The sequence below is a fragment of the Carassius auratus genome, chromosome 12, assembly GCF_003368295.1.
Source record: "Carassius auratus strain Wakin chromosome 12, ASM336829v1, whole genome shotgun sequence".
Classification (NCBI taxonomy): domain Eukaryota; kingdom Metazoa; phylum Chordata; class Actinopteri; order Cypriniformes; family Cyprinidae; genus Carassius; species Carassius auratus.
Window position 1 is genome coordinate 3706720 of NC_039254.1, and position 16065 is coordinate 3722784.

General features: G+C 39.3%; 1 protein-coding gene across 6 annotated transcripts in view; it reads right to left on the minus strand.

Moving 5' to 3' along the window:
* The window catches only part of LOC113111520 (helicase SRCAP-like), a 31247-nt gene that overhangs the window by 12823 nt on the left and 2359 nt on the right, over nucleotides 1–16065 (minus strand). For 5 of the 6 annotated variants that reach the window (XM_026276307.1, XM_026276301.1, XM_026276304.1 and 2 more), the window contains exons 2-20: nucleotides 15604–15685; nucleotides 12321–15235; nucleotides 12063–12104; nucleotides 11196–11453; nucleotides 10910–11095; nucleotides 10663–10803; nucleotides 10370–10559; nucleotides 9642–9811; nucleotides 9392–9476; nucleotides 9207–9296; nucleotides 8765–8941; nucleotides 7066–7292; nucleotides 6797–6974; nucleotides 6565–6701; nucleotides 6249–6418; nucleotides 5907–6099; nucleotides 1795–1931; nucleotides 1433–1619; nucleotides 133–302 (exon numbers count right to left, since the gene is read on the minus strand). In XM_026276307.1, the coding sequence (XP_026132092.1) occupies nucleotides 133–302; nucleotides 1433–1619; nucleotides 1795–1931; nucleotides 5907–6099; nucleotides 6249–6418; nucleotides 6565–6701; nucleotides 6797–6974; nucleotides 7066–7292; nucleotides 8765–8941; nucleotides 9207–9296; nucleotides 9392–9476; nucleotides 9642–9811; nucleotides 10370–10559; nucleotides 10663–10803; nucleotides 10910–11095; nucleotides 11196–11453; nucleotides 12063–12104; nucleotides 12321–14759 (5177 nt within the window). In that variant the 5' untranslated portion in view covers nucleotides 14760–15235; nucleotides 15604–15685. The remainder of the gene's footprint in view (nucleotides 1–132; nucleotides 303–1432; nucleotides 1620–1794; nucleotides 1932–5906; nucleotides 6100–6248; nucleotides 6419–6564; nucleotides 6702–6796; nucleotides 6975–7065; nucleotides 7293–8764; nucleotides 8942–9206; nucleotides 9297–9391; nucleotides 9477–9641; nucleotides 9812–10369; nucleotides 10560–10662; nucleotides 10804–10909; nucleotides 11096–11195; nucleotides 11454–12062; nucleotides 12105–12320; nucleotides 15236–15603; nucleotides 15686–16065) is intronic. The other variant, XM_026276305.1, reaches the window with a different exon arrangement.

Genomic DNA, 16065 nt, shown 5'->3' on the forward strand with positions numbered 1-16065 from the left:
ATGGAATGGCAGATGATCCACATAGGTCTGGGGCGGGGCAATAACTTTAACGCGTTATTTTTCTCTATAATTAATTAATCTAATTAACGTGTTAAATTAACAGCCCTAATTTAAATATTCTGAACAATATACCTGTTGACTTTCATGCGAACAGGCTTTGGTCTGGGAGGAGGATCAGGGGACTCCATGATCTCCTGAATAAGCTGATGTGTCACTTTCCTCTGAGGCAGGAAAACATCTGCCTGGTATCTAGTCACACGCTGCTCCAGGCCAATCAGGTCAAACATGGACATGTCACAGCGCTTTGGGGGAGGGGGAAAGACATTTTTGTATTAAACTTCACTGAGGGTCCAGAGAAGAAAAACAGATTTGAACAAACAAAACATTAGAAACGTCCTAATAACAAAAATGTGTAAAAATGTGTCAACCAATAAATATCTGAATCAAATTTGGATTTTGGAATATGGATCAAATACAGAGCAGGAAGTGTCCCAAAAAAGGTGAAAAAGTTTATTCATATAGTGCCTTTCACAAACCTGCATTTCGTGAATACTGCCCACCCTTATCCCCTGCACAATAAAAGAGTGTCCCTACTCCTGGATCACCGCATTAGAGTATTTCAAACACATATCTTTACCAGCTTATCAAGCTGAAATGGCACCCTATATCATTCTTTCTAATATAGTCCACTGAATGATTGAGTGAAAACAAGTGAGCAAATACAGACACTCGCAGTGCTTTGGTGTTCTATAGCAGCTAGCTAGTACATTGTTTATACACTAATTTTTGGGGTGCATTGTGGGATTAAATGAGTGCATTACCGTTTTGTATGTATGCATGGATCTGAGGCTTAGTATCAGTATCGGCTCTGATAATGGCATTTATCGGGTATTGGTCAATCAAGGCCAATCCAAATGTGTAATTGTGCATATACTATTGTGTTATTGTTAAAACCCCATGAAAGCACAAATGATATCATAGAAATCCTATGATAGGACAGAAAAAGAAAGGCTATTAATAATCTAATGTATAGTACTGCAATGGAGTACTCCCTTACTGTCCTAGCCTATACATTTAAAATAAATGTCTTTTAATTTGAATAGTATAGATGTAGAAATACATTAATACCGTACCAGATCTAGTCCAACACTCATTCGCTTTTATTTTCACCCCACTAAATAATGTTATTTCACTAAATGTTTAGATTTTATAAAATTGTGCACTTTTGCTGCTAAATTATCCACTAAACTAGTTCATAATAGTATTTTAGTCACAGATTATGACTGTTTTGTTTTTAATCAAAATTAAGTTGTCTATATTTAGTATATTGTGTTCAACACCGAAAATGGTGATGATCAGAAGTATAGGAATTGTACATTGAATTAAAAAAGAATTATGGTATCCAGAATTGCTGGTAGTCTTCACCATTTACCTCAAAAGGTGAGACCTCAAGAGCCCGCTGAACCAGTGAAGCAGTAGAATAGATGATGGACTTTGTGATGAAGGGGGATTGTATGGGTCTTGGATCAAACAGGTTGGGGTGATTACACACTTTCCGCAGCTGCATCAGGATGTTGATCACAGACATGAAATGGCCACTGGCTAAAGTCTCTCGAGTCCTGGGTGAACATGGTATGGAGCACAAAAAACACGAACAATAATAAAAAAAAAAAACCCTAAAATTATCCAATCAATTATCATCCAAAGCCTGAGACTGGAAGTTATTATAAACAAAGCAGAAAGCCTTTTCTGATTCCTCAACCCCACCCTTGTCTGTTTGCCCTTGTTACTCACGTGGCCTGGGCCATGAAATCATCATAGAGAAAACGCTGTCTTTTGGAGAGTCGACAGCGCACAACATGTTCATATTTTTTGGGCATTTGTTTCTCCACATCTACTTTGATTCTTCGCAACAAAAAGGGTCTTAGCACCTAGAGAGAGAGAGATGTAGGAAACTTATGTGAAGTCAAAAGCCTAAATGCTTCCCTAGAATATCACAAATAAACTCAGGAAAAAATCATAAGAGAAACATGGTAACTAGGTTGGTGCTATTTTCATAAATGCAATAAATGACATAAAAATTTGTGCTGGGCAATGATTAATCTAGGGCTGATCCTAATTAGGGTTGGGAACCGAGAAACCGGTACTTATTCAGAACTGGTACTGTTTTTTTTAAAAGAACCGGAACCGTGAGCAATTTCTAAGTTTCGGTTCCGAAAACTGTTCTGGTGCAACGCGTGACCAAGCGCTGTGAGCAGAATTATATTTGTCCCATATTGTCATTAATATACACACTGACTTCAACTTGGACCACTAAATAAATAGACTATTTATAAATAATGCTATTGTTATGCAACTATGAGGGATAGATTATTTAATGTACAGGTCATTTCAAGAGTGATAAACAAATTGATAGAAAATATTTATTTTCATGCATTTTAAATGTTTAAAAATGTGGAAACCACTCATTGCATCACACCATCTCCTGACTGCATTATTATTTGTAAAATAGGGGCTTTATGGAGTGTGTTTATAACAGTTTATAGTTCATTCATATAGGGAAATGAACAAGTGTTTTAGTCATCAAGGGACTATTTGGCCAACCAGCTTATTCCTGCTTAAAAAGCAAAATGTTATTGATGGTGTAAAAAACATCAACCTTGAAGCCCATGCTGATTGATGGACTAGCATTACTCAACATTACTTTACTGCCTTCCAGCAACACTACATTCAATGAAGGTAAAATAGTAAAAAACATAATTATAGTTTATTTACATGGAACTGGAACCTGAAAATTTGTATACTGTAATACATGTTGAATTTTGACATTGCCAACCATTAAATTAAGTTGACAGTATTGAGTGAGTGAGTGAGTGACGTGACATTCAGCCAAGTATGGTGACCCATACTCAGAATTTTTGCTCTGCATTTAACCCATCCGAAGTGCACACACACAGAGCAGTGAACACACACTGTGAACACACACCCGGAGCAGTGGGCAGTCATTTATGCTGCGGCGCCCGGGGAGCAGTTGCGGGGAGCAGTTGGGGGTTCGGTGCCTTGCTCAAGGGCACCTAAGTCATGGTATTGAAGGTGGAGAGATAACTGTACATGCACTCCCCCCACCCACAATTCCTGCCGGCCCGGGAATCGAACTCACAACCTTTCGATTCGGAGTCCAACTTTCTAACCATTAGGCCACGACTGAGCATTAAGTAGTTGAGTATTGTGCATTTGTCCTTACCACTATTTTTTAAATAGTCATTTAATGATTTTAATGGAACCAGAATCGAAACTACAGAACAGCGCAAGCCGGAAGCGGCACACCTTACGCGGGGAGGGCTTATATGCTCTGAGACCAGACACTGCACTAGTGACACAAAACACACAGGTCTGTTAAGGGCAATACTTTTAATATAGACAAACTATTATTAGACTGGGCTACTGTACTTTTTTTTATTGCAGCCGTATTCGCAAATATTTTCCAAGTAAATTAATTGAGTAATAAAATTGCTGATTAACATCGTTTTATTTCACCAACCATCACATATCGGTCACACTGCCTTTGTCTTGCCTCACCCAATTTAAAGTGCTCCCACACAGCTGAGGTCTTCGGCATTTTTGTCTTCTCTTCCAGATGAACTAAATCATGACGTTCACTCATGGGCGATTCACAAGCTGCTTTTCTCTTTGCTTAACCGTTCCATTCTGTGCTGATATGGTTTCATTTTCCACTGTGGCGGTTATAACAGAGCTCTTTGGAATAAGGTATGTCCAAATGTTTCCTCCACAGACCAAACTGTCTCAGACATTTTTTTCTATTTTTATATTGAATGTAGCATTGCTGTTTACTTGGCTGTTTGATTATATAGCGCTGTTCGGCTTAGACAGCTATGGAGAAACTGGTAGCCAGGCAACAGAGTGGCAACGTCACACACACACACTCGAAAAGCAGGGCTAAGCACGGCTGTCTAACCATTCCAAGAACAGTTTGTAATCGTGCCGCACCGTACCAGGCTCACATGGAAATACAACTGTAACTGTACCTGACAGTCATTAAAACTGTTAGGCCCGATAAAAAAAAGTATATATATATATATATATATATATATATATATATATATATATATATATAAATATATATATATATATATATATATATATATATATATATATATATATATATATATATATATATATACACACGTGCGAATGAAGACCATTTCTCAAAAAAATAAATAAAAAGTAGAGGTGCTCCGATCACGATCGGCCGATCGTTATGCGCATCTCGTCAGTAAAGCCGGTTCTCTAATCAGCTGTTAATTCCATCAGGTGCGTGATTTCACATAGAGCAGATGTTACTACACAGAGCCATTGTTAATAGAGAAGATGCGCAAATCCACTTCATTTTCAGCGTTTTTTGGCGCATCTTCTCAGTTAACAATGGCTCTGTGTAGTAACAGCTGCTCTATGTGAAATCACACACCTGATGGAATTAACCGCTGATTAGAGAACCGGCTTTACTGACGAGATGCGCATTAACGATCGGCCGATCGTGATCGGAGCACCCCTAATAAAAAGGATTCGAATTTCATAATTGAAAATCGAAAGCTAACCCATCAAAAGAATATTCGATTAATCGCATCCAAAATGTAAGTTTTTGTTTATAAAATGTGTGTGCACTGTGTATATTTATTATGTATAAAGACACATAAAGAATATATTTTGAAAATATTTACATGTATAGATTTATATTCATATAATTGATATTATACATAAATATTTAATATCTTAACATAACATTTTTCCTAAATATATAAATGCATGTGTGTGTATTTATATATAATAGGGATATGTCGATATCAAATTTTCATGTTGCGATTAATTACTAATGCTTTTATCCTGGTATATGGTATCATCACGATATTGAAATTTAGTTTTCACAAAAGTGGTCATAGTACAGTTTAACAGGTTTAATAACTTATAACGAAAATAACTGAATATTTAATACAATAAATGAAATACAGAAAATATATGAAGTTAAAAGTTTTACACAGATAAAAGTGCAAAAGAACTATAAAGACCAATTTGTATCACTTTACAATAAGACCTCATTAGTTAAATTTAATGCATTAACATTTCACAATAAGCAATAGCTAAATTTGCTGCAGAAGTTATTAATCTTTGTTAAAAAAAAACAAGTCCTCAGTTCATGTTAGCTCATTTAATAACGTAAAGGGTTTTTGATTTTTACAACATAAATATTGGAATACCTAAGATTTATGAATATTCAGAAGAATTTTTAATTGGCAGTTGTTATGTTAACTAATTAATTATCTAATGGCAACTAATGAAGCCCTAATGTAAAGTGTGAAAAAACAAAGAATCAAAACACTTTCAAACAATATCTAGGACATGTTGTAGTCCAGATTAAACTGTAAAAAAAAACAGTTACAAAAATAAATAGCCTATTAAGTCTAAATATTTAAGAATTTGGTGCCGTGATGAACATCATAGCAAATCCACAAATCTGAATGTCTATTTAAATTATTTAAATACATTTTAGAAAGTAGCAGCTGCTTTATGGGGTTTCCAGGGTAACGGCTGCATTTTCTGCTGTCAGAGTGTGAATGTGCTTTCATTCAGAGCGTTTCATGTGTTACCCCATGTGCTTCTCATGTATGATTGTTTACATCAGGAGCAGCACACGTGTCTCTCAAGCAGCATACAGCAGTGTTGTACATTTTGACCAGTTGATGGGAAAAGTATTCTTAAAATGCATTCCAAATTCTGATTAATTTATAATGTATAATTATTCACGGTATTTAGAAGCACCCACTATAACAATATCGTGCATATTAATCATTGCCAAGCACTACTAAAAATGATTCAGAAACTGGTACTACCTTGTGAAGCCGTTTGACCAAGCCCTCATTGTACTCCTGGCTTCCTTCAATCATTCCAGTGAGTGGGTTGGAGAACCACTCCTTGAACTCCCGATGGGACTGAAAAACGTGCGGCATGAGGAAGTGCATAAGAGACCACAGCTCCATTAGACTGTTCTGGAGAGGGGTACCTGTGAGCAACAATCGCCTCTGGCTGGAAGCCATAGAATTGAGAGAAAGAAATAAAATACTCAAAAAAAAACTCATATCCTAATTAAATGGGTTTTACATAATGAAACCAAAAAGTCAGAATGGGACCTACATATGATCAAGACCTTAATAAAAATTAAAGTATACAAGTACCTGTTGAAATTGAGCAGGCTTTGCCAGCGCTGGGACTTAAAGTTCTTGATGTTCTGGGCTTCATCCAAAATGAGGTACCTCCAAGACTTGCGCCTAAAAGCCTGATGATCTTGCAGTACTAGCTTATACGAGGTGATGCAGACATGGAAAGCATTGGGTTTGGTCCAGCCCTAACAAAAATAGACAGGAAAGAAATTATTAGAAACTATTAGAAAATCACAGATTGAAAGGCAAAAAGAAAACAACTGTTTTGAAGATTTTTGTGGAAGTTTTTTTTTTTTTTTTTTTTCTAAAAAAATATTATTGTATTCATTACTTGTCTCTTGAGTTTGCGCTCCTTCTGGCTACCATAGTAGGTGAGGATTTTGAATCCAGGGCACCAACGTTTCAACTCCATCTCCCAGTTGAGCATTACACTGGTGGGCACAATGATCAGATGTGGACCCCAGTTACCTGTAAATGCAAAAAGTAAGTAAATGTACTGCACTATATCCAATATATTTTCAACACACATCATAGGGAAATGAGTAGTTATGTGGATTTATTACCCTTTACACATGCTAGATGAGCTAACAAAGCAATGGTCTGGATGGTTTTGCCAAGCCCCATTTCATCTGCAAGTATGCCATTGAGTTTCTTCTCATTCATGGTGACCAACCAGTCCAGTCCAATGTGCTGGTATTCACGCAAGGTACCATGAAGCAGGAATGGAATTGGTGTTTTGACCTTGTGTTAAAAAGAAACCACACAAGTTCAGTTAATGATAAACAGAAACAATGTTCTCAGCCAGTATTCCTGAAAGTTTGTGTGCTGCTACCTTTGTTGTCGCCAGTGTATATCCCTTAGGTTGAAGGCTCTCAGCAGTAGCAGCAATGTGGCTGATTTCTTTCTTAGGTCGGGGAGATGTTGGTATAGTAGGACTATGGTCTCCCTCTCTCAGCAGAACCTCCATTCCCTCTCCTCCATTATCGTCATCCTCATTATCACTCTCCTGCACATCCTCATCCTCCTCTTCTTTGTCACTGTCTACAGCAGCTTGGGAATCTGAATATTCAGACACAAAATTATGTGTGATATTTGGTCACTTCATAGTACAGATGTAAAATATAGATTATTTCCATGATTGATCGTTGTTTAAATTAACGATCAATTAATCATTAACCATAATGCTGCAAAATAGATCTGCTGCATGCACGCAGTCACCGGCATGACAGGATGTGCAAAAGCCACACACACACACACACACACACACACACACACACACCTAAACCGCTTTCTCACTTGAATTAATAGGGTTTTAGTCTGTATAAAGTGCTAGTAGCAGGATTACAAAATGAATAGATGTGTTTATGATCATTTGATAGAATGAAAAGAGTGTGTCGTACGTTTGAGATAATTTTACCACTGAGACCTAGGAACACGCCTCTTTAAATGGTTTTGTGGTGCTCGTTGTTGTATTTTAAAAGACAATTGCAATGTTTTCAACGGACATTATGGCATTTAAAATAAAATGATCCCAAACGTAACTGTGCGTTCCGGTAGACCTAGCCTATTTGTTTTTGAAAAATCCAGCATCTAGTGCATTAGGTCATGACAGCGTGTGCGTGCGTGCAGACGAGGACGAGCAAGCGCGGCTTTGGATAGATTTATTTGGAGGTTATTGCTCATGTCTCATTCGGCACAAATCCAAATGTTTCCATATTCGCAATTTTTTTTGAATGTTAAACTATTATTTATAATCTAAACTACTTGACACACATTTGCAAATAGACGGAAAAGATGATCCTCTTCATATGAGCAAAAATGTCCTTGGCATAACAGCAGGGTGAACCGGTATTCTACGGTCTATTTAAACTGACCAATGTCACCTTTTAAATGTTTAGCTGACTGTATTTTATTTTGATGATGAACAGGACTGCAATGTAAGTTTGAATCACTAGAATATACGTGTGCCCCAGGCTCCGGCGCGATCGAAACAGCGGAGACAGAAAAAAAACAACAACCTTATTCACAGGGTTAGGAAAATATTAGATCGTGACCATGCCTCTGGATGCCATTCAAGATATAGCCTTCATTTATGTGTCTTTGTTCTGGTTTGCCAGTTTCTTTTCTTAAATCTTCACAGTCTAACCCTCTAATTTCACAGGTTTATTTTCTTTTCTTTCACTTTTAATTGCATCTTAGTTACTACATTTCTATTGCTTTTCATGTTGAATAACTTTTGCATTGTTTCTATTTTAATGTACTTTTAAAGTTTAAATCACATTAAAAGCTTAATTAGTACATTGTGAATTGATGATGCATTTATATACCGTCACTGTCACTCACAGCCGCTCGCACATGTTCTGCGCATGAGCCGCACACAGCCATCATTAAATTGGTTAACCGACCATCGACAGCCTTAATTGATTGCTTCTCTTATCAACAATGTATCCATCATCAATTAATCGTTGACATCCCTGCTTCATACAACAGTTCATATGATTCAGTGACTCTCGTCATAAACTTCAGCTCACCGGAGGAGGAGCTACTATCATCAGCACTGTCCTCTCCCTCCGTCTCTTCCTCTGCTTCCTCCTCAGTTCCCTCTGATTCTTCTGAGGAATCTGGTGACACTGAGGCTGAGGGCTCCTCAAAATCAGAGGCATACGCTCCTCTGTACTTCTCTAAGAGCTCTTCCATGCTCATATCCCCTTTGAAAAAGAAACCACAAGAGACAATATGACCTCAGGATATTACTTTGCAAGTCACTATTAAACACTCTTCATTATACAGTTCAAATGTTTGGGGTAATTAATACTTCTATACAACTGATAACAATAAAGGCATTTATATATACATGTATGTGTGCATGTGTGTGTGTGTGTGTGTGTATGTATATATATATACCCACACACACACACATACATACATACATACATATATACAAAAATCACTGATATGCCTAAAAAGAATTACCCTCTCTAGCAAGGTCATCAAGTTCCTCTTCATGGTCTCCATCTCCTTCAATAACTTCCTGGGCTGCAATGGTGTCTTCTTCATCTTCCGCTGAAGAGAAGAATATAGTAAAAGAAATTGAATATTTCCATTAAAATCGGTAGGATTCCAAAGTTAAGTGTCTATCTAAATAAAACTCTACTAACCATCTTCTTCATTTGCACTGAATTCTTTGTCTTCCTCTTCAACTGTAGAAGATGAAGTCTCTGAGACTTCTTCTGATTCAACATCCTGTGCAATTAAAAAGTCATATTCAAATATATTAGAACTGGGGGAAAATACCATACTGAAACAATCTGATATGAACAGTGATGGACCACATTACTTAGTCTAGACTGTTACATAATGGCTATGTATAACAACTGTTTTGTAGTGTACTCTGGAAGATTGTTGTACCTGGGGGAGAGTTAAAGTACTGAGCAGCTGGTCTAGAGGCAGAGATCCCTCCTCCCTTAGTAACTCTATCTCTCGTCTCTGTGTCTCTGCATCATTCCCCTCTTGCTGCTCTTCTACTTCTATGGTCTCTTCATCATCTTCCTCCTCACACGGTGGCTCAAAGTCTCTATCTGCAGCAGAAAAGCAAAAATTTAGATGTCTAATCGAAGTGAACACAAAGTGAAAACAAGAACTTCCTGAATCATTTGTTCAAAAATATATCAAACCCTATTGCCACAGAAACACTCACAAGAGTAGATTTGATTCACTAAATTGAATTACAGCATCTGCATGTATGCAAAATAGCCCCTCAGTATTTAGACACTTAAGTAACACTTCAAAAAATTTATCTATAAAATACTATTACGTAAGACATCAAACCAAAATGTACACAAGCTTAATATAATAAGAAAAAATGTGTTTGCTAGGTTCTGAATTTAACATTAAAATTAGGAATGCATTTGGAGTCTATCTGGTCCCTGTGGTGAACTGAATTCATCCACTAAACAAATCTAATCTCGCATAATTTATTAGCAGATCCCACTTGGTTTGATATTTTGTTATAAGCTATTTATCAATGACATTCATATATTTGGTTGTGTAAGTGTCCAAATACTTTCTGGGGCGTTTGCTCATTCACTTCCAAGACTCTTGATCTGAACAACAACAGTAAAAAAATTGGTCCTCACCATCCTCATCAACAGAATTTAGCTGTTTGGAGACAGCTGCAGTGTCAGAACTGTGTACGGGAGCAGCCTGCAGGGACTGACTTAACATGTCTGAATAACGCTCTGTCTGACCCACAATGAAATCAAGCTGGAGATCTAAAGCCTTCTTCCGCTTCTCCTCCAGTCTAGACTGTTGTTTATACTGGACCACCTGTGTACGGCAATGGGTGGTAAAGTTTTTAAAGTGTGAATCATGAATAGTTTTTGGTGCAATAGAAATTTCAACCCCCACCACAAAAGAAACTGAAAGTCACCTTCTCCACGCTGCTCCAGAAAGCACGGACCTCCTTGGCAATAGAAGAAGCAACTCTTCTCAGTTTGGCCTGCTCCTCACGTTTCGCTCTCTCTTCCTTCTGTCTCAGCTCCTCATGGTGGCGCATCACCATCCGTACTACCTGCAAATGGGTTATTATGATGTGAGATGCTCTATTAACTTAACATTTTTTTTTTAATTATGCAAATAGCATGTTTCAAATAAGACATTCTGAATGTAATGCTTACCTTTCGGGCCACTCCTCTTTTCCATCGCCTCTCTTGTGCAAAATCTCCTGAAAGCCACTGCATTTCCTCACAGAGGTAATCCCAATGCACTTTGGGCCGTACTGGTTCAGTTATACGAGACAGACGTTTTAGGGACCAGAAACCTTCACGTTTTAACGCAAGGGTACGATGTTCTATTTCTGCTTCCTGTTTAAAGTATTACAAAAAAATAAGAATAACCATCCACTTACAACCATCGAATCACCGTTTTTCTGAAAGTAATAGATTATATGTGTCCTTCTCTTACATGTTTTGCCAGTTCTGCCATGTCTGTATGCTTTGGCGTGGATTTCTGGGTAGTTGTTTGCTCTGACTGAGAACAGCCACCAGAACCCTGGGAGGAAGTGGAGGGCATGTTTTTTCCATGAGAGTTGCGTACAGGTGAGGTCCTGCCTGTGTGAGAACGCATCCAGTCACCAGATGAGGGAGATGGAGATGGACATGGAACTGGGGAGGTGGAAGGGGTAGAGCTTGCTGTAACCTTGCCTGCAATCCATTGGCAAACCTTGGGAAAGACCAATAAAACAGTGCATCTGACTGCGTGACTGCACAATATTATTCAGCATGGAGTGCAAAGGAAAGATAGAGTGCCCAAGAAGAGATAAAGGCGCTTCATAAAAACAGCCTGGTCTACAAGGACATCTTGGTGAGCCAACATCTTATAACCTCTCTCCTAACTCTAAATAATACATGCTACTCTGAATGATAAAACAGTTTTATACACTCATCTCTTTCCTGTCAGTTTATACTTTAAAAATATGAAATAAAATTAAGCTAGTGAGTTGAAGCAGTGATAGACCGATATATATTCCAGGTCAATAAAAAGTCACTTTTGAGATTTTTGGCATAGACCAAAAACCATGGCAGCTTGGATGCAACTTTTACATTCCCCTTATTGTGAATTACAATATTTGGTGAAATACGTGTCCACTTTAATGCCCGCACATTTGTTAAAAATTGATTTTTGTTACCTACATATCAGGAGTTTATAGCATACCCCACTTTCTAAATTGGCCATTGCAAAACCCATATCGGTCAACCACTAGTTGGAAGAAGCAGGATCATCGCATCAGCTTGCAATGATTAGATCTGAAGAATGCCTGACACCTCTTACCTTCAATAACAAGCCTTGTTTGTCTGTCCTGCTCTGCCCACGCTGGAAAACACACATGGCTCAATATACAGCCAAGAAGTGCACTAGCATCAAATTGTGGCTTTGGAACTGTTATGAATAGGGTACACAGGCTCAAAACATCTAAATTATAAATACACCTTTGCTGACTACCTTTGGATTACAACAAATTACATATGAAATCAATGCTTAAGCATTGCTGAAGTCATAAAAGGCAAGTTAATAGTTTAGTTGCTTTACCTTGCTCGCTGATGGACTGGGCGTAGCATTGCTGTCCTCATTCTGGACATCCATAGAGCTGTCAACCTCTGCATCGCTGCTCTCTTCTATAGAAGCATCAAGTTGCTCCAGGATGGAGCTCTGAGCATCTTCATTTGTTGACAAAAGTTCATCCGGTAACTGCTGCTGCTCCATATCCAGTTCTCCGCCCAAAGTCATTGAATCCTGGCATGGTCTAACACCCAAAGAACGTTTACACTGATTCCCATCTGGGACAACACTGGACACAGCACCCCACACATCTCCAGCAAGAGGAGGAAGGCGGCTTTTTGAGTCATGGAGTTGAACTGAAGTTGATGAAGAAGCACTAGCCGAGGATTCCTTTTGAAGCAACTTGCCAGAACTGTTTGATTTATTTAAGGTTTCCTTTACAGAGCTGTTCTGTGAAAATACATTAGAGGTGGAAACAGGACAAGACTGAGAGAGTGTGTTTGAGATAGGGCAGTCTGCAGGTAACATAACATCCTTCTTTATGATGGAGGATGCAGCTGATTCAGTTTTAGCAAGGCACTCTGCAGCTTTATTTAATCCATCACGGGGTGATCCAGCCAGGACAGGTAAATTCTGCTTGGTTGAGATCCTAGCAGACACTGAAGAAGGTTGCTTAAGGGCAGGGCTGTCACCCTTCTTAAGGATCAGTAGCTTTGGATCAATCGTCCCACAAGTCAATGAATTTAATGACACACCTGGCGTTTTTTCCACCACAACAGATTCTTGCTGCTCTCGCACAGACTCAAGTGTGACGTCCATCACTGTGGACGTTAACCCTGTCACTGTGTTTGCAAGATCAGTGCGAGCTGGATCATCATTCTGCTTGACAATTATAGATTCTTTTTGCATAGAGGCCATGGTAAGTAACTCTTCGGTGGGTGTGAGTGCATAAGCACGAGATGAGGTCTGATTCCCTAGATTTCTCTGGGCTTGTGAGTCTTGCGTAAATGTTTCTATTGGTTCCTCCTCTTCTTTGTCAGTTAACAGCAACTTAACATCACTGTGAATGGCAGCTGATGTAAAGCAGGGCACAGTGCATTCATATACAGCAACAGTTGACTGGGAATCAGGGCACTGCACAAGAGACTCCTCGCTGACCTCCATCTCTGCATGGCCAGACTGTCCATCTATCTCACTTACAACCAGCCAGGTATCCTCCATATCTGGCTGCATTAAAATACCTACATCGATCAAATCTTTCACCTCAACGACATCGAGAGCCTTTGCACTTGCTTCCTGCCTCTCTTCCACATTCACGCTATCTGGAGTATTATTCAGGCATCTCTGAATCGGTGAGAGTTTATGATCAGCTGGAATGGACTCTTGTACATGTTGGACCGCACAGTCAGAAAGATTTGGCTCATCTGATTCTAGACCCTCTGAAGTCACACAGTTCCCTGTGTGTGCAAGCAGCACACTCCCATCCTGTTGGTGATTTGAGGACATGGATATTTCTATACGATTGGCACTGTCATTCTGCTTCAAAACCACATCAGAAGAGCTGCAAACCATGACTTGTGACCTTTCATTCACAATGGGGACCTCTACATTGTCAGTGCATGTCCCATGCCCAGACACCTTTGGTTCATCAACAGAAATTTTGCAAAATACTTCTTTAGCAGCCACATTAATACGCATATCTCCATCTACAGGGACTTTCTCGTTTCCTTGCCCCTCCCTTGCACTAGTCCCCTTACCCAAATGTAACATTTTGGGGGTTTCACTTAAATGTACATACTGAGAGCTTAGCTCTTGCACACACTGTGCATTCTCAGGAGGAACGGGCACGCCAGGTGCTTTTGTCCTTTGTGAAGCCTTTTGTGTTTTACTGCAGTCCTCTGGGGGATAACAGCTGCCCTTATCTGAGTCATTTGGATTGCTATTTACACTTTCAGGGCTAATGTGCTGCCCTCCTTGTTTTGATGATGAATATCCTGAGCAAAGGGAATTTCCACTATTACCTTGTTTTGTTCCCAAAGTTTGTCTAATTGGACTAAATGCACTTTCTTTTTCTGTTTTAGGCAGGTCTTGTGTGACAACTTCCATAGCCACCTTAGATTCAAGTTTAAAATCCTGCTCCGCTGAATTGGTCGTACTTTGTTTCTGTGGGACGCCAAACGCAGATGATGTGGCAGTCTGATTTGTCTGAAAAAGGGGAGTTGTATGGGGCTGCTCCATGTCTTTGTCTGTTGTCTTAACTGCACTTGAGACGGCTGGGGTGACTTCTGTTGTTGGGACAATGGGGCTTTCTCCAGGTCTGTGCTTTCCAGACATGTTCTTGTAGTCCAATTTGATTGTCTCTGGAGGCAAGGGTCCCTTTTCTGTCTCAACAGGGGCAGAGACACCCCCTGCATCTCCAGGGTGTTGGCTCCAATCTCGGCAGTGGCCTGTCCTGGATCCTTCTGCCATATCGGTCTCCCTGTATGCAAGACTTGTTTGCTCTTTGCTACACCTGTAAAGCAAATCCTGTTTTTGTGTAATGCTATGCGTCCCACTCTCAAAAAGTCTGTCTGAGGGAGTCTGACCCTCCAATGTGTCTGTAAGTTTTCTTGTGTCTTCAGCAGTAGCTGACACCAGTCCTCTTTGGACAGATGATCCCTCTTCTGATTCCTCGCTGCTGCTGTTTCTCTGAACGTGAGTGATGGTCTGTTCTTTACATGCAGCCTTTGAGTATCTTTTCTGCTGTGATGCAGTGGCGACGTCAACCAATGATGGTGGTAGAGTGGCAGCTGCGACTGGCTGCAGGGCATGCTGGGGTGGCCCGGCCACATTCTGCGCAGCCGCGGAGGTGCCACCCAGCACAGCCACTGCCGGAGAGGTGCGGTGCTGCACCACCCCTTCCCCAGACTGTCCTACTTTAGATCCAGCACTGTAACACACTAAACCTGAAAGAGTGGAAGGGAAAAGCTGCATGACTAACATTTTACAAAATTCACAAATTCATGATACACATATGTTGAGAAAAACATATAAACAAAAAGATCCGCTGCCATTTTTTTTTCTGTGTTGAATTCCAAGACAATTATTTCAGGAAGTATTTAAACATCTAAGCTGATACAACAGCACTTTCACTGGCACCTGAAAGCATTACAGAACTAGCCAAGCTACTTAATAAATGGACAAGCAAGGGGTGAAAGATTTAAGTATTTTATGAGTCACAAACATTCCACAGAAATAGTCTAACTGTACTACAGCAGCAGATTATGAGTAGGTCTACAAATAACTTAAAAGGAATGAATGAATAAATAAATACCTGTATGTGATGAAGCACCAGTCTCTTCCGTGATTTCCACTTCCAGGATGCTGAGATCACGGGTTTCACTGCATCTGAGGTTCTAAAGATAAACAATTGGAGTGAATTTCATGAATTTGATAATCTATTTCTAAAATCAAACCTAAAACCCTAATAAACTGCAAGCGCATAATCCCACAACTGAAAGAGAAAAAGACTGCTTTACTAGAATGCAAAAAAGTATAGTTGAATAAACTGCAGCAGGACTATGATTTCCTCAAAACCCATCTGCTCAACCGACTCAGTGGTTAAAATGCAAGGGCAGCCTAACAATTCAGAGCTAACACAGGTAAAAAGAAAATTTCTCATTGACTTAATCTACAAAGTTACGAACAAACTCTCGTTTAGCAATATAAGAAATGCATAAGAACGTGCAGTTATTATTAATTCCTTCAAACAGCCGGGTTCTATACTACAGGAATG